The sequence below is a fragment of the Chelonia mydas genome, chromosome 1 (genome assembly GCF_015237465.2).
Source record: "Chelonia mydas isolate rCheMyd1 chromosome 1, rCheMyd1.pri.v2, whole genome shotgun sequence".
NCBI classification, from domain to species: domain Eukaryota; kingdom Metazoa; phylum Chordata; order Testudines; family Cheloniidae; genus Chelonia; species Chelonia mydas.
Genome location: NC_057849.1, coordinates 14,578,059 through 14,602,391, shown reverse-complemented (window position 1 = coordinate 14,602,391; position 24,333 = coordinate 14,578,059). Strand labels below are relative to the sequence as shown.

The 24,333-nt window shown below is 48.3% G+C and overlaps 1 protein-coding gene across 1 annotated transcript in view; it reads right to left on the bottom strand.

Annotated features, from left to right (window-relative positions):
* Positions 1–17,359: 17,359 nt before the first annotated feature.
* MOGAT2 (monoacylglycerol O-acyltransferase 2) overlaps positions 17,360–24,333 on the bottom strand; it is a 46,677-nt gene continuing 39,703 nt past the window's right edge. The window contains exons 4-6 of the mRNA XM_007061411.4: positions 21,778–21,952; positions 20,928–21,127; positions 17,360–18,495 (exon numbers count right to left, since the gene is read on the bottom strand). Of these exons, the coding sequence (XP_007061473.1) occupies positions 18,341–18,495; positions 20,928–21,127; positions 21,778–21,952 (530 nt within the window). The 3' untranslated portion in view covers positions 17,360–18,340. The remainder of the gene's footprint in view (positions 18,496–20,927; positions 21,128–21,777; positions 21,953–24,333) is intronic.

Genomic DNA, 24,333 nt, shown 5'->3' with positions numbered 1-24,333 from the left:
GAGTACTCGTGGCACCTTAGAGACTAACAAATTTATTTGAGTATAAGCTTTCGTGAGCTACAGCTCACTTCATCGGATGCATTCAGTGGAAAATACAGTGGGGAGATTTATATTTTTGCGAATACAGACTAACACGGCTGCTACTCTGAAACCTGTCTGGTTAAAGTCTTTTATTCCTGATTCAGGTCCATGCGGGCTTTGCCTGAACAAGGACAGCAGCATTAACAACAGAGCTGATCAACATTTTTCTTTAAAAAAGAAATTTTCTTTAAAGAAACAGCTTTTCTACCAAAATGAAAATCTCCACAGAAAATGTCTGTTTTACTCCATGTTATGCATTTTTCCTCTGAATTTTTTGGGGGGACGGTGTCCCCCTCTTCCACCAAAGAGCGGGGTGTGGGTAGAAATGAAATGTTCCATTTTTGCTTAGTTGACAAAAATTCCAGGGAAAAAACTTTTAAAAGAAATTAACGTTGTTCCATTTTAAATTTTCATGCAAAACATATAGCATTTGTCTAATTATGTTTAAATTTGCAGCTGACATGCTTGGCTAGGGCAAGTTGGGACAAGCTTAATATTATTAGCCAAGTCTGGATGCATCCCCACTGACCTCACTGGCACGGCTGAGCCTCCCAAGCACTACACAGCCCCTCCGACAGCACAGCTCAATCCCAAACTCCTCCACACAGATGATAGCGCCCTCAGACCTGCCTGAGGCAGGGCCTCACCCCACTTCACTCTCTTTTCTCACCACAAACTGCTCACAGACGTTCTTCTGGTGAAATACCTCCTGTCGTTTATTTAGGGCGTTCTCACGCAGCCCGTGAAGCTCTATATGTACAAGCCCCCAGTCCCTTCCCTCACTCAGCCAAGGAGACAGATAGACTCTTCCCCTTGAGATCACTTTTCTAGCTCTTAAAAAAACAAAACAAAAAAAACCCCTCTTCCCATAGGTGCCGACTTCTGCTTAGGCTGGTGGGTGCTCGACCCCCCTGTGCCCCTGGCCCCGCCCTGACTCCACCCCTGCCTTGTCCCCTCCTGCCCCTTCCCCAAAGTCTCCACCCACTCCCAGCCCCTATTCTGATTCCTTCCTCAAATCCCCACGCCGGCCCCCCCCCTTCCCCTGAGAGTGCCACATTCCCGCTCCTTCCGCCTCCCTCCCGGAGCTTGCTACGCCGCCAAACAGCTGTTTGGCAGTGGAAAGTGCTGGGAGGTAGGCGGAGGAGCGGGGACATGGCATGCTTAGGGGAGGAGGTGCAGGGAGGTGAGGTGGAGCGGGGAGGGGAGCTTGGCTGCTGGTGGGTGTAGAGCACCCACTACTTTTTCCCCATGGGTGTTCCAGCCCTGGAGCACCCACGGAGTCGACACCTATGCCTCTGCCCCCCTGAGCCAGTCCTTCCTGTACCTTTCTACTTTCTGGGCTAGTGGGTTAATTAGGCTTTGGGACTCTCCTCAGACCATCCCAATCTTTCAGTTAGGGACAGCTTTGCCCCTGAGTTTATTCTGGGGCAATTTAATTGGCAATCCAGTGATCAGAGGGCTGGCACAATTACTGTTGCCTCACACTGCCTAAGAAAGGTGGGTGAGTGGCTGTGGAGATGGACATGACTGCTTCGGTGCCTCTCCCTGCGAGGAAGGGCGCTGGTGCTGAACCAGCTAGTCCTGTCCATGGTCTGGCACCAGCTCAACACCCTGAGCCCAGCCCCAGGGATCCTGGCCCAGCTCCAGAGGGGAGCTCTGGAGTTCTTCTGGCCTGGACTGCACCGAGTCTCTCCAGGGGTTCTGAATCTGCCCCTGGAGGAGGGAGGACAGGGCCTGGTCTGCCTCTGCAGCCAGGTCCATGACTTCCACCTCCAGGCCCTGCAGAAACTCCTTTATGGTGGAGGTAGTCCGGCATGGAGCATGTTGGTGCACGCCTTTCTCCGCCGCCTCTAAGGGCTCCAATACGACCGGCAGTTCTTTTTTCTCCACCCCAGGGTTCTTCCGCGAGACCTCTCCAAGCTGCCGGTCTTCTACCAGGACCTCCTCCAAACCTGGAAGCTGTTCTTGGTGACCAGATCTGTTGTGGCCACTGAGGAGGCGGATCTCATCGCGGACCCCCTGCTACACAACCCCTACCTTCGTGTGCAGGTGGCAAAGTCCCCCTCGGTGCGCCGGAAGTTGGTCCTGGCAGAAACCACCATGGTCGGAGACCTCCTTGCCTATGACGGGGGGACTGGGCGAACCCCGAGGGTTCTGTCAGCACATGGGGCTCTCCACCCTTCTGACCCCCCGGTGTGTATTCCAGGAGTGGGGGGGGGCAGCCTTGTCGCCCACCTCTTGGGTTTTCCTTGAGTGGGTCCTCTGAGAGGGTGCTCCCTGCCCACCCCTCACCCCAGGCCCTCGGACCTTTTCATCGGGCCCCTGTCCCGTGAGCCCTCCCAGCCCCCTCCCTTCCACAATCCGAGCTGGCTGCATGCCCTGTAGCCGGTTCACTTCCAAACCGTGCCAAGGAAACAACTATACATGCTCGTGCTCCACACGTTTCACTTCCTCACCCTCGTGTCCCGCCCTGATACCAAATGGTGGGACTATCTACTACCTGACAGAGATGGAGAATCCATGCAACCGGTGGTAAATTGTCTGAATGGTAAGTTATTCTTGCCATTAAAAATTTACATCTTATTTCCAATCTGAATTTGTCTCGCTTCAACTTCCAGCCTTTGGATCATGAAGAGCTCAATATTAAATATTTGTTCCCCATATAGGTACTTACAAACTGAAATCGAGTCACTCCTTAACCTTCTGTTTGTTAAGCTAAATAGATTGACCATCCTGAGTCTATCACTAGAAGGCATATTTTCTAATCCTTGAATCATTCTCTTGGCTCTTCTCTGAACCCTCTCCCATTTATCAGCATCCTTCTTGAATTGTGGGCATCAGAACTGGACAGAGGATTCCAGCAGTGCTCACACCAGTGCCAGACACCGAGGTAAAATAACCCCTCTGCTCCTATTCAGATTCCCCTGTTTATGCATCCCAGGATCACATCTTTTGGTCCCAACTCCCAGCGTCACTCTGGGGGCTCATGTTCAGCTAATTATCCACCAGGACCCCCAAATCTATTTCAGAGTCACTGCTTCCCAATATGTGTATGGCCTTCATTCTTTCTTCCTAGATGCATACAATCACACTTAGCCATATTAAAATGTGTATTGTTGTTTACTTGCAGTGACCTGTCCTCTTCCTTATTTACCACTCCCCCCAGTTTTTGTTCTGCAAACTTTCCTCAAATGATGATTTTATGTTTTCTTCCAGGTCAGTGGTAAAAATGTTCAATAGCGTAAGGCCAAGAACCAATCCCTACGGGACCCCCATTGGAAACACCCCCTCTTGATGATGATTCCCCATTTACAGTTACAGACCTATCAGTTAGACAGTTTTTAATCTATGTAACGTGTGCCATGTTATTTTTATACTGTTGCAAGGGGGGGCATTCCCCGCACACTAGCCCTGGAAGAGTTAATATAGGCAAGAGAGGCCAATTAGCCATAGGCTGCACCTGGAGGGGAGCTAGGCTGCAATGAGGTTTAATGGGGATGAAGCTCATCTGGGCAGAAACAGACAGGGCTTTTACCAAGCCAGGGAGCTGGCAATGGGGAAGGGGGCTACAGTGAGATAAGGGGAAAGAACAGGTGCCTCTATGAGGAGGGTAGGAAGCAGACCAGGGAAAGAGCTAGGCTATGTACACACTACACACTATAAATTATGTCGCTTAGGGGTATGGATATCCATACACCCCCCCACCCTGAGCAATGTAAGTTACACTGACCTAAGGCCCAGTGTGGACAGTGCTATGTCGGTGGAAGAGCTTCTCCCTCACAGGGGCCGGAGTAATTAAATCAATGGGAGGGCTCTCTCCCATCAGCACGAGCAGCACTGTGGGGGTGCTGCTGTAAGCTCTGTAGTGTAGCCATAGCCTTTGGGATTCAAAGGGAGAAGTTTCCCACTCTTCTCCTTTTCCTTATTCTGCTATCAGCATCCTTGAGCTTTCCCCGGTCTCCATGCACTCCAGCTTCCTCTCTGAATTTCTGGAGTCCTCCATTCCCTCCGCCACTCCAAGGGGTCACATCACAGGGACCTGCCCCCACCTGAGGGCCAAACGCCTGTCAGAGCCTCGTGTGATGTGTTAGGTGCTCAGCTGAGTGAGATTCTGCCTCCATAACTCACTCCGCCCAGCAGCCCACCAAGTAAGAAACAAAATTCATTAACTGAACCCAGGTTTCCCAAAGGGCAATAAAGAAACCAATAACCTCGGGCTGGATGCCATTTCCCTCTGATCCAGATTTGCAACCCATTATATTTCACCCCCCACTCAGAGAGATGTGGACATCCCTTGGCACAAGGCAATCTTGTACTTTACAAGCAAATCACAGCTGTTTTTATAAAAGCAACTGATGCCAAGCACATTGTAGTAGGAGAGAGACCGTGTGGTCTAGTGGTCAGAGCATAGGACTGGGAACAGAAACTACTGCGCCCTGATGCTAATGTTGCGAGGACTAATGATTTGTATGTCAGGTATCCCCCTATATGCCTTTTTAATCAAAGCTTTTTCTTTAAGAGGGCAAGGTCTAAACTAAAGTCCTCATTATATTTTTCTTTTTAAAATAGGAATTCAGGGTGTCTGTCTTTTAGTGTAAGAATATTATAATAATCCCTAGCTCTTATATAGCACTTTTCATCTGTAGATTTCAAAGCACTTTAGAAAGTAGGTCAGTATCATTATCCTCATTTTACAGATGGGGAAACTGAGGCACAAAAACGGCCATACTGGGTCAGACCAATGATCCATCTAGCCCAGTATCCTGTCTTCCAACAAAAGGAGTACTTGTGGCACCTTAGAGACTAACCAGTTATTTGAGCATGAGCTTTCGTGAGCTACAGCTCACTTCATCGAAAGCTCATGCTCAAATAAACTGGTTAGTCTCTAAGGTGCCACAAGTACTCCTTTTCTTTTTACGAATACAGACTAACACGGCTGTTACTCTGAAACCTGTCTTCCAACAATGGCCAATGCTAGGTGCTTCAAAGGGAATGAACAGAACAGGCAATCATCAAGTGATCCATCCTTGTTGTCAACTCCCAGTTTCTGGCAAACAGAGGCTAGGGTCACTCAGAGCATGGGGTTGCATCCCTGCCTATCCTGGCTAATAGCCATTGATGGACCTATCTTCCAGGAACTTATCTAGTTCTTTTTTGAACCCTGTTGTAGTTTTGGCCTTCACAACATCTGATGGCAAGGAGTTCCACAGGTTGACTGTGCATTGTGTGAAGACATGTAACCTATCCACTTTATTGAGGAGCTAAACAGGATTTTGCATAATGACATGACCAGGCTTCATGGCAGTTTGTGGAGCCTGCTGGCTCCCTTCTCCGCTCCTCCCCCCGGAGGATGACCAGTAAGGAGACCAGAGAATGAACATGAGGAGGCCAATGCAGAGATCTCCCCTGAAAGCCAGGATCTCTTTGGGACTCAGGACCCAGATGCTGGCCACGTAGAAGGTGAATTTGATTCCTGCCTTGCAGCAATAAAGCCTGATTCCCAGGCACGATCTGAGACCAGGGCTGAGCAGGCTGATCCTATGGAGGGAACCTCGACGTGTACGTTTTCCCACTACTTTGTTAACGATTTACTGTTTCTTTCAATTTATAGTTATAATGCTCTACTGTGGCGCTAGCTTGTGTGCTAGCCGGGTGCATCCTGGCTGCAGCCATTGTAGGCTAGAAGCCTTTCCAAGTCTGACCTCCTCAGCTTCCCTCCCTCAGCCCACGTTGTCTGTTCTCCTCCTTCCCAAAATGCCCGCTGCACCAGCTGGACAAAAGCACCAAGTGCTAAAGCACCGAGGACTGACCATTTGGAGGGCATATTCCCATGTACACGTTTCCTTTCGCCTTCCCTCTGCTGTCCTGGCCAGTGAATGCCCCCAAGGCCCTTTGCCAGCTCAAAATGGCGAGGAAGAGCATGGCGCAGCTGCTGATTGGAATAATGAAAACTCTTGTGAAATATGCAAACGCTTGTAGGCAAAAACAGAAGGTACAATAGGGCCTGCTACAAAATCACACGTCCACCACCCATAAACAACACTGAAAGGTGCAAAAAACCCTTCCCCGTAACCCAACCCGCAGGGGATAATACCTGGATGTACAGCGGCACCGTGTCAGGCCGCAATAGGCTTCCCTGATGATACTGCCCCAGCTGTTTGCACTCTGCAGTGGATACCTTGCAGGCTGCTCAAACCACTGAGAAGGTTTCTGCGGCCCAGCTTACCTGCCCTCACTAAGGCTTTCTCCCTTACTCTCAAACACTGTGCAAAATACAACACACTGCTACAACCTTTGCGGTGTTTCTCTCTGCTGCTTCCAACCTGGTCCACAAACAGCACCATCTCCCTTTCAAACAGCCAAATGCTCCCTGCACTAGTACCATTCGGCACCTGCTGTGGGGGGTAGTTAAACCGTTCCATCCTGGATCCACTGCTCCTGTTGCCGCCGCCACATCGTCTGCTTTGGGGGTGTGGCAGGCGAAGTCCCAAGCCGAATTCATCCAGCTTTGAGTGCTGAAATACAATCCAAGCAGCTTCTGCATATATCACGGTTGCCAGCATAGTGGTACGGCGCATTGTTGGGTCCATGCTGGCTCACGGCTCTTTTTAAATGGTGCTAGCCTGCACAGAACAGAAGTACAGTACGGGGTGGAGACAGATGGGTCATGTGAATGCACCAGGGTTCTGCTATGCCTCCCAAAATGCACAGTGGGCAAAGGCCCAGAATGCACACTGCTCACCAGCGATGCAAAGGAGCATGCGATACCCTCCAAGAATGCCCTGCTCTCAGCTCTCAGCAAACAGCGGCCATGCACACACAATTATGTGCATTCACAGAGGGCCCACCTGCACACTATTATTGTGGCTTGCACACCGTGCGCTACCTGCTACACAGCAAAACACCACAGTTTAACCCCCAATGTAGACAAGCTCTTAGACTCTCACCCACTAAAAAATCTCTTAGTGCAATGAAGAATCTGCCCTATAGTCTAAGACCTTGTCTACACTAGCCATATAAGTATAAGGGCAAAAACCTCCTAATTTATATGCAGCATATTTCGCTATAAAAGTGCTTTTGCTGGTATAGCTTATTCCAGTTTGTTGAGAGAAAGAAGCTGTACCAGCAAATGGATGTTGATGGATGCCGGTATAACTTCATCTGCACTAGGGCTTTTGCCAGCAAAGAAATGTCATAGAAAACAACCCCACCCCAATCAACAGAGCTAAGCTGCCAAAGCTTTGGCGTGTGGACCAAACTAAGTTAGTGTAAGGGGCTACGAGGGCATATCGACACACATGAGTTTAAACATCCTGGCATATTTCAGAGTAACAGCCGTGTTAGTCTGTATTCGCAAAAAGAAAAGGAGGACTTGTGGCACCTTAGAGACTAACCAATTTATTTGAGCATGAGCTTTCGTGAGCTACAGCTCACTTCCTGGCATAGTTAAAGTGGTGCATACAGCCCTTTAGTGTGGATGCAGTTAGACAGGTGTATAGCTATTCCCATAAGGGAAGGGGAATATGCTCTACTGGTATAAACGCCTTCATACTGGTATAACTGCAGCCAGGCTAGTAGAACTAACCCCCTCTCATCAAAATAATGATACAAATCCAACACTTGTGTGTAGCCCAGGTCTAACGTCCTGCACACACTGTACTCGGAACTAGCCTTGAATCTCGGACACTGGAACCTTATCTAATGACTGGGGCCTGGGCCCCAGATTTGCCGGTTTTAGATAAAAAAAAAATCTTGGGCTTGACCCTCATTCACACCTAAGTGCCTTTGCACCGCTCTGGCAATGGAAAGGGGACTCTACATGTAACGTATGCCCACTTTAAGCCCCCAGTGTAACAGGGTATAAATGAGAATAGGCCCATCGACACTGCCAAAGCACTTGGTTTCATCCACATTCCTCCCTTGCTGGGGGACTCGTGAAGGGCTGGGATTGGTGGCTGTCTCCCACCGGGCCGATAACCCCCCACCCATCCTTATTAGAGTGAAAAATTGCTTCCTTTGATCCATTCTAATTTTACCTCCTCTCGTCACTGCTGGGTTGTTAAGTAGATCCCTGTGCCAGAAGCTAAACACCTGCACAACCCAGTACCACTCACAGACATGGAAGGACCAAAGCACCCATTCCCTGCATGGGATCACCTCCCCCAGCCTGTTCCAACGCCTGACACCACATGATGGATGCATTAGCGGCAGGGTGTCCTCCTGGATGCTATGCTGCCTTAGCAAGTTCTTTATTGTGGCTTGTCTCCAGAGAGCCATTAGATTGAAATACTTCTGTTAATTAATAGCCAGGAGGGCTCAGTTCTAATCCCAGGGCTGTGTGTACACCTTCCCCCCGGCCCCCCCAATCACTGTGCAGCAGCATGTGTGGTAGAGGAAAGCCGTGCAGTGTGCTTAGGGCTCTGTCCTGGGAGAAGATAAGGCCCTGAGGCCCTGTAGGTATCAGTGAATAATCCTGCCCCCTCTCATCTGTCTGTGCCCCTCTCAGGGATCCCAATCCTGCAAGCTGCAAAGCTCCCATTGGAGCTGATAGGTAGTGTGGCTGCTCCGCACCTCTCAGGATCAGGCATTAAAGGGGTGCTTAGGCCCTGATCCTCAAAGATATATAGGTGCCTAACTCCCATTAAATCTGTGAGAGTTAGGTGCTTAAATGTCTTTGAGGGTCTGGGCCTCGGTGGCTCCCTGTATCTGGGTGGATCAGGCCCAGAGCAGGAGATTTTTCAAGGGACATGCTTGGTAGCTGAGATGGGCCAGACCCATTTATCCGACACGCATCCCTCCACCCCCGCACCCCTACCCTGAGCTGTGGAGTTCAGAGAAAAGAGGAAGGATAGTCCTATAGTTAAGGTCCTGGGACCCAGGTTCAATTCTTAGCTCTGCCACAGACTTCCTGTGATGCAGGGCAAGTCCCCTCATCTCGCTGTGCTTCAGTTCCCACCTGTGAAATGCAGAAGATAATCCTCCTCTTTCACGCACCCTTCCTCTGCCTATTTCGATTGTGAGCTGGTTGGGGCAGGACGTGTTTCTCACTGTGTGTTTGTACAGCCCCTAGCACCACAGGTTGGAGCCTCTAGCCATGACAATAATCAGATAATAATAGACATCCACAGCGTACCCCCAGTTTGGTCCTCCTCTTGTCTTGAACCCTTAGGAGGTGCCCAGCTGGTGCAGGGTTATCCAGCATGGCTGGGCATGCTGTCAGCGGTATATGAGATGCTCATGTCAAGTGCACAGGCTGTTTAATGATGCCCCTTCCAGGTTTTTTATAGTATCTATTTGATGGCGCTAGATTCTCCGCAGGTGTAAATCGTGCTCGTCAATGCCGTTGACTTCAGTGGCGCTACCAGCAGAGGATCTGGCCCAGGATGTTTTAGACTCTATTGGTGTTTAAGTGACTGTGGTGCGCGCTGAGTGCCAGGACCTGCCTGAGGAGCATTTCTTGTTATTTTTATTATTTACTATTATTTGATCAATTGCCCTGTGGTAGCGCCTAGGAATCCTAGTTATGCACCAGGACCCCACTGTGCTAGGCGCTGTAAAAATGCAGAATGACATGTTATTAAGCATTACTAAAATACGTAGTATTTTGATAGCCTCATTATTAGTCTGGACCCTGCCTCAGTTTACCTACAATGGTCACCCTTAATAAATTACTAATTGCCAACAGCTATCACAATCTTGTCCTCTACTTGTTAGGGGTGTGTGGATGGCGGTGGGCGGGATGCGTCCAAATCTCATCTCATGCCGTTTAAATCTGGGCAGTGGGTGAGGACGAGGGACCAATCAATATTAAGGGGAGGGACTGGGATTCTTTGGGAGGAGGAGCTAAATTCAATAACCTTTTCCTCAGTACATCACTTCTTGCATTGTTTAAAGAGTTAAATTATGACAATCCTTCAGCAAAAGGGAAGAAGTCTACCAAGTGTTTAAAGCACAAGATGGGGAGCCAAGAGCTCTGTATTCCATTCCTCTCTCTGCCACTGGCATGTTCCGTAACTATGGAAAAGTCACATGACCGGTCTGTGCCTCAGTTTCCCCATCTGTTAATGGGGGCTAATAATACCCCTCTCACAGGGAGATTGTAAGGCTTATTTAATAAATATCTGTAAAAGTGCTTTGAGGTCACTGGTCTTTGATGCTGCAAAGTATATTTATTAAGATATTAACATGGCCGGATATATAATACAGTAAGGGATTATGCAACCCAAGTAACTCCTTTGGCACAGGGGATCAATATTTAGTCCCAGCAGCGATGGGATGATAAAAGCAGGTCATTTAGAGTAAGATTTTCAAAAGTGACTGGTCTCTATTTTTTGGTGGCCAAATTTGAGACACTTTAACAGGGCCTAATTTTCAGAGAGCAGGTACTCAGTCCTAGGTGGTCCCTTCTGAAAATTTTGGTGTTACTTTATTCTAGTGATATATAGGAGGAGAATTCTATAGCTTTATTTACCTGCTTTGGTCCTGCAGGGTTATTCACTGAGTTCAAAGTGCGGTCTGATGTGGAGTAGAATTTCTTTTTATTATTACTCCACGTGTACGCTTTCCCATGAATCAGTTGTTTGCAATCATAAAACTACTGTATTTACTGAACCCATGATAGCATTAGAGACAATTACACATTTGTCCCAAAATAATGGGTTTTTTTCCTGAATATCAGTTACTGGGGCTGGTTGAATAATTCAGAACAAATTAATTCGTCAAGTTGCGCGTCTTTTTCTGTTCATGAAGCGTCTGCAAGTAAATCGTGCTTTTCTCAAATGTCATGTTGTTTGAAATAATTTGCCAGGACTTTCTAGACATTTTTCTTGGTCTGTAGCTTGCTCATGTGTAGTTTATTTTGCGTATTCAAACTTCAAGCTGTTTTGATTGGCTACATATATCACATTCCATGTTTCTGTCCCCTGATTGCATGAGTTCTTAGACTCAAAATTCGGGTAGGAATACTAAAGATTCTGAAGTCAAAATGGACTTTCTGATGTTCGCCTGCATCTCATTCAGCTGGAGTTAGGGGTCTCAATACTTTTTAAAATCCAGTCCATGGCGTTTCAGGCTGACGCATGCAACATCATTGGCCACTTCTGAATATGTGGCCATTCCTTGTGCTTATGATAATGAAGATAATCCTCCAAGTGTAACCAAGGCAGTGCTGCCTGCTGAAGTCCAACAAACTATTTGCTTCTGGAGCATCTTTTTGTCAAGCTGTGTTTAGAGATGACAGGAGATCTAGAAAACCATGTAATTTAGCCCCTTTCAGAGGGCAGGTGCTCAGCATTCTCTGAAGTTCCAATCCCACAAAGGTGTCTCAAGTTGGGCAACCCACGAACTGAGGTACCCAAAATCACTAGGCATTTTGGAACCTTTAGGTCATTGTACTTGATTGAACTGAAGTCTAGGATCATTTTTATAAACACGTATAAATACACCAGGTGGATTCTAGATTTTTTCTGTTTGAATTAATTTAGTGATTTTATTATTAATTGCTATTTATTTATTTATTTATATTATAGTAGCACCTAGGAACCCCAGTCATGGACCAGGATCCTGTTACGCTAGGCGCTGTACAAACGCATTTGTAGTTTTGGGGTATTTCTAAGTACAATATACTTGGCAAAAACATTAATACTGTGAGACGTGGGGTTGATTTCAGCTCAAACTGAGAAGGCTTTTTGCCATGACAAAGCATAATTTCTGTAGTTTCTTGCCATGAAACCAACAAACCTTAAACTTGATTCAAGGACATCTGTAAAGCAATTTGCAATCTCTGGAGGGAAGCTGCTGTAGAAGGGCAAATTGCTATTATATTTGGCTTTCCTTTTGCTTTGGAATCAGTCAGTGTTCTGTATTCTTCAGTTGTCTGAGTTGATTTTCTGAGTCTTATCATTCGAATCCACTAAGTAAGACAAATCCAGATTAGGGTTTTTCTTAAGAGAATTGCTAGAAAGAGCATCTGACAGATGGACAAGCGACCAAGCAAGCAGAGACCGTTAAACCAGGACTCTCAAGTTTCTTCTGATATTTCCAAAACAAGGAAACATGAAATGTCTGTCTATGTGTACAGCACATTCAGTTAGAGCTTTCTTAGCTACACCCGAAAGCAATCTCTGAACTGATCATTTCTTGCTCACATTAAACAAAGCCAGTCCCCGGGGCTGATGTATGGAGCAGGGGGTAGAAAGGGGGCTCTGTAATTCTATCTTCAAAAAGTGATGTATTTTTTAGATGACCCCTGCACATAATGTAATGAACTCCTGTGGATTTGGCATTGGCTACAGTATGGGTGGGGGTCCACAAATTCTAGTACTTGTGGTTCAGTCAGAGATGGCCCCAGGACAGGAAATTCAGATCCCGGCGTTGCTGTCGTTCAGGAAGGGGTTGGGGTTTGAGTCTGAGATTTTGGTTCAGGCCGCTCTCTGGTTCCAAGTTTTGATTATTTGTATTTGTATTTTTTCACGGGATTTTTTAATGCGTCAAGGAGCCAGTTGTGCGACCAAACTAACACAAGAGCTGGTCTCCTGACAATAATTCAGTTGCTGACCGGTGGCTCCATGAGGAGATAAGGCCTGGCATTGTTTTGATCCATTAATGGCTCCCTGCTGCATGACAAATACAATGCAAGCACAAATACTGAGCTCTGTGGGTTTTTTTAGGTTCCTATGGTGCCCAAGTGCACAGTCCTGGCATTAGGACAAAACTGGCCTGTTAACGAACCATTTATAACCAAGGCCTTAATTCATTTCCTTTCCTCCAGCTCAAATCTAGAGTCACTCCAGCCTCAGCTTGTGCTCTGTCCACTTTATTGAAACTGCCCTCCTCAAGGTCTCTACATCTTCCTGGCCAGGCCTCAGGGCCTGTACTCCATCCTCCTCCTGCCGTGCTGTTTCCTTTGTAGCAGGGCAGTCTTCCCCTCTTAAGGGTCTGCAGAGCCAGGGTGTAGCAAGCCCTGGCCTAAGGAGAAGCCCAGCAAGCAGGTGCTGGGAACCAGCTGTTCTAGCTAAGCAGCAGCTAAGGATTGGCTCCGCTTTCCAGAGAGACCCAGCTGTGTAAGGGAGAGAGAAACACTTTCCTGATTAGTAGCAGCAGCAGTAGGGTGGGGCGGGCAGGCCAGCTGGCCTGTAGTCCCCCTGATGCTAAGGAAGGGCCAGGACCCTTGAGCTACTCGAGGAGAGGGGGTAAAGACCCTGCTTTAGTCTCAGTCCAGGTCAGGACTATCACGCTGGTTACTTTTCCATATTTCCTGTGTTTGTGTGGCCAGGCCCACCAGACTACACTTTGATACTACTGCTCGCTGCCACCCCCTGGACTGTCCTCCCTTGACTTTTGGGGCCCTGTGCACCCTTCGAACTCCCCCTGTCTGACTGCTCACTCACAGCCACCTTTGGCACCTCTTCCTCCTCCCCCTCTCGGCTGGCGTCTGTGTGGGGTTTGTCCTTGGCCAGCTCCGTTTCTCCTCCCATGCCCTCTCCCTGCGTGACCTTCTCCATTCACATGAATTCAGCAATTTTGGCTGTGCTGAGGACTCACAAATCTACCTCTCCCCTGCTGACCTGTCTCCCTCCCTCTGGTCCTGCAGCTCAGCCTGTCTCGCTCATGTTCCCTCCTAGCCCAGTTTACCGTGGATAAAACTGAGCTCCTGAGGTCTACTCCTATTCCCCCAGTTTCCATGTCTGCTGATATCACCATCCTCTGTGCCACCCAGGCTTGCAGCCTGCGGGGGTCATCGGGCCATATCTAAGTCAGGCCGCTTCTTTCTCCACAATATATCTAGACTCTAGGGCTTTTTCTCTGTCCCAATGTCTGGAATGCTTCCCCAGGCTCTGATTATTTTTCATTGCAGCCTCCTCCCGTCTCGCCACCCTGGCAACAACATCACCCCCTCCGGGCCATCCAAAATGCAGCTGCCAAAATGATCTTCCTCATGCATGGATCTGGTCATGTCAGCTCCCCACCTGTTAGCCCCTTGTCATGCTACTTCAAAGCTAAACATCTCCCCCTTGTCTTCTAGGCCCTGCACAGCACTGCTTTGGCCTGCATCTTGGACCTTGTCTCTTTTTATGTCCCTCAGACTCCACTCCACCAACAATACCAGTCTTGATGCTCTGTAGCTGTAGAGGTCAGGCAGGAGACAGTCATGGCAATCGAGCTGAAAAGCCACTGAGGCACAGACAATGGCCATGAAGATAGAAAACACAGGACAGACTGTGGTGCTATTATACAAGAAGAAACAACAGGATTTAGCAAGAGCTTGGATGAGAATGGAGGCGGAAGGGGAGCTGGAGAGTAATTTCTTTTTCCTGATACATCTTCCTGCTGCATATGGCCACCTGCAACCTTATTTAAGGCCTGAGCGAGAGAGTTATTAATAGGAACAGTGCAAGAAATGATGGCAGATGACCTGCTTGATTCAGTAGGATTAAGCATGGGATTACTGGAGGAGTGTTTAGAAATGTTTACGAGGTTCTGCTGCTTTTTCATGTTGTTGTCTGTTGTTCCTTCCAAAGACGAGAGTTTTGTGCAGGATTGTTCAACCTCAGAATAATACCAGCTGCAATGTGATCAGTTTAGAATTTGGCACAAGTGCACTAGAAATCAATAGTATCCCCATTTAGAAACTGATCAGCCCGTTTTTACCCATGTGCTAAAAGAGGTGCTTGTTGGGGCATTAATACAAATAATTGTTACAATAAAAATCTTTGAGAGAATTCTGACTGCATTCCATACGGCTGGAGGAGAGAAGGGGGAGAGAAGTGATGGTTGTAGAAGCCCCTGGGGAGCTATGGGCAGTGAAAAATAATCTAAACAGATGGCTCATGGCCTCCTAAAGATTACTCCTCATTCCCCAGCATAACTTCCGCAATGCTAAATCCCATTAAGTTAGTGTTTCATAAAGTTCTCAATATCAAGAAGCAGCTAATTAAAGTCCTGATTACCTGCCAAACGTGCCCTTTAGTAACATGCTTCTTGTCTCAAATGCCTCTCCCTTCTCATCTTCTGTCCATACCCTCTGTGACAGGTTTCAGAGTAACAGCCGTGTTAGTCTGTATTTGCAAAAAGAAAAGGAGTACTTGTGGCACCTTAGAGACTAACCAATTTATTTGAGCATAAGCTTTCGTGAGCTACAGCATCCGATGAAGTGAGCTGTAGCTCACGAAAGCTTATGCTCAAATAAATTGGTTAGTCTCTAAGGTGCCACAAGTACTCCTACTCTCTGTGACATTGCACTCCATAATGTTTTATGGAAATATACTTATGAGTGTGAGTGTGATGTAACTGGAATATGCTTTATGCAAAAGGTCTCTTGTAAGGTATCATTATAAAGCTTAAAGAAAAGGAGTATTCAGTGGATCCACTGAATGCATCCGATGAAGTGAGCTATAGCTCACGAAAGCTTATGCTCAAATAAATTGGTTAGTCTCTAAGGTGCCACAAGTACTCCTTTTCTTTTTGCGGATACAGACTAACACGGCTGCTACTCTGAAACCTGTCATTATAAAGCTTATAATCTACTGAGTGTGTTCATCCTATTTGTATGAATGTATCATTCTTGTATCTGAAACTAGGTATATGAAAGGTTTCAGAGGAGCAGCCGTGCTAGTCTGTATCTGCAAAAAGAAAAGGAGTACTTGTGGCACCTTAGAGACTAACAAATTTATAACTCTGAGGTTCTACTGTAATTATGCAAAGTGTGGGTCATTAATGGTGGTTTGGAAGCTTGATGGCTCCCATTCACTAGGACAATTGGTTGGTTTGTTTACTTGCAAACCTTCCTGGGTGCGTGCGGGCCAGCCCTGGAAGAATGGAAGCTGGGGTCTCACAGGACATGTGAACATGTCACCTGATACTGGAATCCATCTTAAACCTGGTGCTTTTCCATTTAGAAGGAGGGGTAGGGACTCAGAGAGACAAAAGATTCCTGCCTTGTGCCAAAGCTATAAAAGGGGGTGGAACAGAACAAAGGGGTCTGCCAGTCATGAGTAAACCCCTAGTTACCACCTAAGCTGGAACTAACAAGGACTGTACCAGGGGAAAGGATTGGGCCCAGAGTAGGAAGGAGTCTAGTCTGTGAAAGAAGTTTATTAGAACATCTCTGAGGGTGAGATTTTACTTGTAATCAGTTTCTTAATGTATTAGGCTTAGACTTGCATGTTTTTGCTTTATTTTGCTTGGTGACTTACTTTGTTCTGTCTGTTATTACTTAGAACCACTTAAATCCTACTTTTTATACTTAATAAAATAACTTTTGTTTATTAATTAACCCAGAATAAGTGATTAATACCTGGGGGAGCAAACAGTTGTGCATATCTCTCTAGCAGTGTTATAGAGGGTGGATAATTTATGAGTTTACCCGTTATAAGCTTTATACAGAGTAAAATGGATCTATTTGGGGTTTGGATCCCATTGGGAACTGGGTGTCTGAGTGCTGGAGATAGGTGACCCTCTGAACAGTTTTTGGTTAAAGTCTGCAGCTCTGGGGGCGTGGACCAGACCTGGGTCTGTGTTGCAGCAGGCTAGCATGTCTGGCTCAACAAGGCAGGGTTCTGGAGTCCCAAGCTGGCAGGGAAAACGGGCTCAGAGGTAATTCGAGCACATCAGGTGACAGTCCCAAGGGGGTCTCTGTGACTGAAACCATCACACTCTCCCTTTAAGAAAGAGTTTAGGATTAAACGCTATGTGTACATAGCACCATTCACGATTGACTCTCTTGGCCAGATTCTCTCGTCTGGTATGTTGGTGCAGCCCTGTTGAAATCAGTAGGATTGCACTGGAGGAAGAGAGAAGGGAGCATGGTCTTGTCGTCTCACAGAGTTTGTTTTCAAAGGATTAGGGTTAAGGTTAGGGTTACCTAATATGAGGGAAACAGTCGCAGTGTCTGTAATGATCCATTTCATCAGGGTGTTGCGAGGCCTGGTTAATGAATGTTAACAAAGTGCTTGGGAATCCTTGGTTCCCTGTACAGTTACAACACGGTGTGATGAAATGTGGATAACGTGCCAAGCTGTGAACATTTCCAAACTATCCAGACCTAACACACAGCAGGTGCTGCCTCAGCTGGGATCTCAAACCCTTTGAAATTCACCCTGCCCTTTATAAAGGGCCTCGTCTCTTTCATGTCAGTGGGATACAGCATTCAGTGATGGCGACAGGTCTCTTTGTTACACAAGGCCATGCTGTGATGCTGAGAATCTGAACCTCCTAGTAAATTATATGTAGTTCAGGGAGGGGGAAAAAACCCAGTGTGAGTACAGGAACCAGCACCAGATTAAGAGATAAAACAGCATACATTTATCTGTCAAAATTATGTTAAAAAATTATAGCAATTTACACAGATGAGACTATGAATAAACATTCTTTTTTCAATGCCTGTTCTCAGCTCATTGGTGACTGCTTTGAGCTATCCCTTGGGGAGGTGCTCCTATCTGTTACCTTGGTCTGAATGCTGAGTAACTCTGGGTATGTCTACACGGCAGTCAGGAGGTGCGACTGCAGCACGTGTCAACATACCTGGGCGAAGGCCACTCAGGTGTGTATCCAGGGTCTGAGCGGGCAGGGCTAGCCCGTGTAGCCACTGCTGTTGCTGCAGCATAACTGCTATTGTTACTCCATGAGCAGTTATACTGCTAGCTAGATCAAAGCCAAGTTGGGTATGTATACGTGTGTTGCAATCACCCTATCTGATTGCAGTGCAGACATAACCTCTGTTGAAGCCAAACAGGCAATCCACCCGTGAAAGGCTCAATAGCCCATACTGATGCTGCGGGCATTGACCTCTGCTTCTTTGAGCCTGAACTTTTTCACGGCTAACCTGTGAAAACAACACCCATCTAGACTTAAATGCAAGGGAGGGTCTTAATAGTTTACCACTGTCTGGAAATAGCAGGGTGATTTAATAAAGGTGATGTAAGTCTTAAGGCTGGATTGGAAATAGGAGTTTTACTAAAGGGGACTTTTAATATTGCTGTGATTTTTATTTGACAATCTCTTGACATCATGACACTATAGAGTGTGGGAAACTGGAGAAAGTACCATACGGTACTAGTGGAAACTAGAGATGGGCCTAAATTCAAACTCTGGATCTAAACGCACACAAATGTTGGGGAAACAGGCCCCAAATCTGTAGCTGGCCCCTAGCTTCATAGAGGGCAGGATCCAAACCTGAGGTTCTGAACGCTCCAGATGGTGGAGAAATGTGGAGCTGAACTTTCAGGCCCATCCCCAGAATAAACAAATGGGTTGGCCTGGTTTATATAAATTCAAGATGCCTGTCCTCTGGGACATTGTATTTCGTTTTATGCTCCTCAAAGAGTTTGCACAGTTCCTCAATGTACGTCTGATGTAATCGATCGACTTCTTCTTGGGATGGGTTGTGCTTCTTCTCCACCTTAATTGGCTTCCCAACTGGAAAACAAATGCACAAACATTAGGAAAGACTACATCCTATGTGCCAGGGTATCCAGATGCTGCCCTCATCTTTAATGCCAAGCTGTGGCCCCTGGAGGCTCTAGGTTCAAGTATGCAATGTTCCATTTGAACAGAATTGTAGTTAGGGATCAAGATGGAATATTGTATGCTATGGACTTGTATTTGGGAGGTGGTGAGCCTAGCTGATAGGGCATTGAACTACAACTCAGGAACTAGACCTGGGTTCTTGTTCCAGCTCTGCTGGGTAACCTTGGGCAAGTCTGCTCACCACTCTGTGCCTCAGTTTTCCCCATCTGTAAAATGGGGATAATGATACTGACCTTCCTTTGTAAAGTGCTTTGAGATCTGTGGATGAAGAGTGCTAGATAAGAGCTAGGTAACGTTATCTGTGGGTACCATGAGACGCAAAGGCAGGCTGTCACCATTTGAGATAAATGAGATATGGTATTGCGGCTCCTGGCAAGCTGCCCTTGCAGCCCTCACTGTCACTAGGTTTTGGCACCTCTGGAGTAACCTCTTGTTTTAAAACACAGAGAAAAGATCTCAGTGAAGCCACAAGCTGCCCCCGGAATCTTGGCTCTTGCCCAGGGAAGAGCCGTGGGAGCACTGTGGCTATCACCAAAAAAGCCTCCCCCCTTATTCGTAAGCTGAATTTATCTACAAAGCCATTCACAGAGCCCCAGGAGCTAGGCGTGGGACCTGGGGAACATGTCTACACTGCAGTGAAACACCTGCCGCTGGCCCATGGCCACTGACTCAGGCTGGTGCGGCTCAGGTTGCAGGGCTAAAAAACTGCAGTATAGATGTATGGGATGAGGCTGCAGTCAGGACTTGGGACCTCATGACAGAGGAGGTTCCCAGAGCCCCAGTTCCAGCCTGAGTCTGAACGTCTACCCTGCAATTTTATAGCCCCCCAGCCACAGTCCCACCAGCCTGAGCCAGCAGACACGGGCCAGCGGCCAGTGTTTTATTGCACTGGAGGCATATCCACAGAGGTCAACATTTTCAAAATACACTTGTAATTTTGGTTGCTTCCACTTCTGGGCACCCAACTGGAGAGACACCTTAAAGGGGCCTGATTTTCAGAAAGTGCTATTCGCCCACCCTCTGAAAACCTTCACAGGGTTTGAAACTGATTTTGAAACACCTCAAAGGTATTTTGGCCCCTAACTTCCATTACAATCAATGAAAGATGTGGATGGGGCCTAAGAGACTCTAGCAATAAGAACAAATGTCCTTCCTCCCCAAGAAGCAATTTACAGTGGGACAGGCTGCCTCTTTATCAGGCAGGAAGGCCTTGAGGTTATCTGTTGTCCTTCTGAACTTCACTCTAATTGTGTTTGTCAGGCTGCAATGGGTTCCTATTGTTTTAGGTTGCTGTCCATCTGTCTAATTAAAGGTCCTGAAGATGCAGGTGTGAGGGCAAGTAAAGCCATTGAGAAGATCCAAACAAGCTGTAAAACAATTAGGAGTAATTGTAGGCTGTCAAACTCAATCAGCATGGTCAGCCTTGGCCTTTTCAAACAGCCTCTTTAATTAGACTAACAAATGCAGGCTGTGCTCAGTGGGTCAAATCCACTGTTGGTGAAAGCAGGTGCGATTCCATTGAAACCACTGAGCTCCACTGAAATCTAGCCACACGTGGACTGGCATGCTAGGAACCGCCTTTCTCTGCAGTTTGTTCACCGAGGCTCAGACCCTCAATGGTATTTAAGTGCCTATCTTCTACCGGGTCTTTGAGGGGTATTTAACCAGCTTTTTCAGCTGCTTCTTCTCTAAATCTAGTGCTGCTCCTTTTAAACACTCCGTAGGGCTGCAGATTTGTTCAGTCTCTGATCTGCTTGTGGAACTGGCTGGAGGATGCAGAAACAATCAAATCTACTTAGTGTGATGCAAAGTCTCAGGTCAGAGCTGAACCAAAGCAACCTGGTCCCTATGTACACCATAAAAGGGGCTCCCTGTAGCCCCCATCCCTATGCTGTAGCCCTGTCCATCCTTGCGGGAGGCAGGAGGTTTCTGAGTTCAGATCAATGGGACAGTTCACATTTCTTAGAGCTATTGTTTCAGGCTGTCTGCAGACTCAGGCAGACATCAATTATACTTGGGTCACCTTTTCAAGCTTTTCTTTGCATCCAGGAGCAGGTGCCCTAGACATATGCCTGAAATGAGCCATGGCTTAGCTTGTGCAAGCTGGCAGCAAATCCTTAACTCCACCCTGGAGCCAGGAGAAAGCAGGGGCAGGAATTGTATGTTTCTGAGTAACAACGCCCCTTGGGGCTGCTTTGGGATTGATGTAGCGTAAGCACTACCCCTGGCACAGGGCTATGTCCAAAGGCACCATCTTGCCCTAGGTGCCTGTAACAATCTCCAAGCGCAATCACAGCACCCTGTGACCGGGACAAACTTACCCACGGTGAAGATGGGCCGTCGATATGGGAGCAGCCCGAAGCTGTACTGGAACATGCCCCGGGCGTGGAACAGGGGGAGGGAGATGCCCATGATTTGCTGAAGACGGTGCTGCGTTCGCCTCAGCCAGGAGCCCTTTGGGTTGTCGACCTGGTCAAAGAGCTCGTTCTCGCCGAAGGAAAACACGGGGACGAGTGGAGCCCTGCAGAGGCAGAATGGGGACACGGCAGGCAGCAGGCCAGCAGACAGGGCACGCAAAAGGAGGCTCTTTCTGTGCATGGCCAGAAGCCAGCAGAGCTCTGCACTCTGCACGAATGCTCGCTCTGCCGTTGGGCAGGAGACAAGGCGAAGGCACCGCCACCTGCCCCTCTGGGAGAGCAGCGTCTGCAGCGCCCACGCAAGGGCTCTGTGGCTCATAGTGCCGGGGGAGTGGCGTGGCTCGGCTAGCCTACCCCTGTACATCAAAGGAGTCTCTATCTTGCTCAGAGCAGGCAGGCTCCCTCTTCCCGCGGATGGGCAGGGCTGTCTAGGGCGTGGTTTTATGAACACAGTGCCGGCCTTGAGCATAAGCAAAGCCAGTGGCCACTCGCGCCAAAGCCCACTGAAGTAAATGGAGAGACTCCCACTGGCGTCAACAGGCTTTGGAGCCAGCGGTTAGAGGCACCCCAACCAGCGTCAGTCCTGGCGCTCTCAGGCCAGCCCCGGCTCTCCTTCCGGCTGTGGGACTGGAAGGGGAATGGCCCAGCCAGCAGGCCGTCCTCCCCTCCTCTGGCCTAGTGGCCTTATTCCCCTGCCTCCCCTCCTGTTGCTGTGGTGTCGGCGTGAGGGCAGCAACAGGGCTCCCAGCATTACCCATGCTCTATGGCCAGCCGAACGAACCCCTTGCGGTTTTTCAGCAGTAGGGTGAAGGCTCCGGGCCGTGCGTCCAGGGCCTCCTGGGCCCCTCCCACTGCTATGGCCAGCACGTTCCCGCCTCCCCGCCTCCTCAGCACGTACGAAGCGGTGTCTTTGTCGGAGGGGACGAGGCCTGGGTGGGGCAGAGACAAGAAGAGACATTTGACACGAAGAGCCTCCATTACCATGGGTCAGTCATTCATACATCACTACTTGTACAGCTCCACTACGGTGCTTGAAGGTGCTTCCTCCTCTCTTCTATAGCGCCAGATGTTGATCCAGCCCTTTCCAGCCCTCCAAACCCCAACTGGGGGACAGTCACAGGGTGAGCTAGTCCTTTTTAGGGAATCTGGGCTCAGCCTCACTCTGTGACAGTGACCCAATGTGTGGGGCCCATGCAGGAGACTGAACAAGCGTGGGATTTATCCCTCTCTTTGTTAGGTCGGGGTCAGGGTCTGTATCGCTGATGTCAGTAATTTCTCAACAACAGATGCATAGGCACCACATTTGCGTGGAATGTGGGTGACTTTGGGGCTGAAATGAGTGGTGTCCCTGAAAATGAGGTCCCTTGGAGTGGTAAGTCCTGTTCCCTGCCTTGAAAAGTCTCCAGTCTAAATAAGACAAGGCAAGACCTATGGCCCCATTTCTGCAGAGGGCAGGTCCGGGGTTACTAATGGGAAGAAGTAAGGGGCAGCGACTGCCTGGGGAGATTTTAAGAAGGGATTTGGAGGTGAGAGGTGTTTGGCAGATTTGGTCAAAGAGACTGCTCCTGGTGCAGGAGGCATCATGGTGGGAAACAACAGTACGTATGTGATTATTAGCATCTGGAGACCAGGCAGCAGCAGACAAAGGAATAGGTTAAAAAGTAGAACCGTAACTAGGGTGGGATGAGCGGGGTAGCCGCCCAGGGTGCCAAGCCACTGGGGGGTAGGGAGGGGAATGAGGAAAAAACCCGGGTAGGGGCGCAAATATGTTTGCTTGCCCCAGGTGCTACAATGCCGAGTTACGGCTCTGCTAAACAGCTGCTATTGAGAAGCATGGGAGCTGTTGTGGCCTTTTGCCAAGAGGCCAGTCCTGAACCATTCCATCCTCTCTCTGCCACTGACTCACAAAGAGACTTTGGGCAACTCACTTGGGCTGGGATTTTCGGAGTTAGGTGCCCAACTCGATTGAATATTACTGGGATTTGAGTGTCTAACTCTCACTGGCCACTGTGGAAATCGTACCTAGTAGCTCTCTGGCTCCATTTCCCCATCTCTTCCTTCATAAAGCGCCATGTGTGCTCAGCTGGAAAGTGCCGTGCACCATGCTATGGCGCGGCTGCTCGCTCGGTTCCCACCCCAAAACCTTGTTGCTCTTTCTGCCAGCTCATGTGCAATGGGCACTTTCGGGTGCCAGGGGCACAGCAGAATCTGCGGTCCAGCACTTTGAAAGCGCTGCTGCAACGGGTGTAAAGGGTCTGGGCAAGCACCCAGGAACTGGTCCCGCAAAGCACTTACACAGGTGCTTAACTTTGTGTGCAAATAGTGCCACGGACTTCAGTGAGACTATTTGTGTGCTTAGAGCAAAGCGGATGCTTCCGGCTTTACTGGACCGGGACCTAAAGCCTCGCTGGTTTAATAATAAACAGCAACAGGGGCAGCATTTTGGAGGAGGAAAGGACAGAGGTGGGTTGGCGTGCAGTTTCTATTGACATCAATGGGAGTTTGGCCACTGACTTCAATGGGAGCAGGATTGGGCTCCCATGGGTGACCTGGTGGGATGACAAACCCCATCTTCACCTGTGGAGCCAATGCAAACGGTGCCAGCCCTGGTGAGCCCACTGGGTTTCTGCCTCCCTCTTATGTCTCTTTAAACAGTGGAGATGCAGCTGTGACTCGGCCCGCAGGCTGAGAGCCAGATGACCTGCATTGTATTCTGCCTCTGCCACTGACTCACCGAGAGACTTTGGGCAAGACACTTAGGCTGGGATTTTCAAAGGAACCTAATTAACATCCACTGAATCTTACTGGGATTTGAGTATCTAACTCTCATTGGCTCAGGTGGAAATCGTACCTATTAGCTCCCTGACTCAGTTTCCCCATCTATTCAATAACACTTAACCTTCTTCGGAAAGTGCTGGGGGTGCTCAGATGGAAAGTGCGATGTATTATTTTCATCTGCTTATTTTTTCTCACTGCCTGTTCCTTCCCCAGTCTCCAGGATTCTATCTCTGTCTGTGGGTACGTCTACACTGCAAAACAAGGCAGTGAGTCTCAGAGCCCAGTTTAACTGATGGGCTTGCAAGGCTCATGCTGCAGGGCTAAAAACAGACACTCCCCCCGCCACCCCCAGGTTTCAGAGCCTGGGCTCCAGCCCAAGTGGGAACATCTACACTGCTATTTTTTTGCCCTGTAGTGAGCACCGGAGTCAGATGAGACTTGCTGTTGCAGGGTGTTTTTTGCAGTGGAGATGTACCCTGTGTGACCTGTGGACTGGCAGCTCCATCTGTAGCACAATGGTTTGTTATTTGCA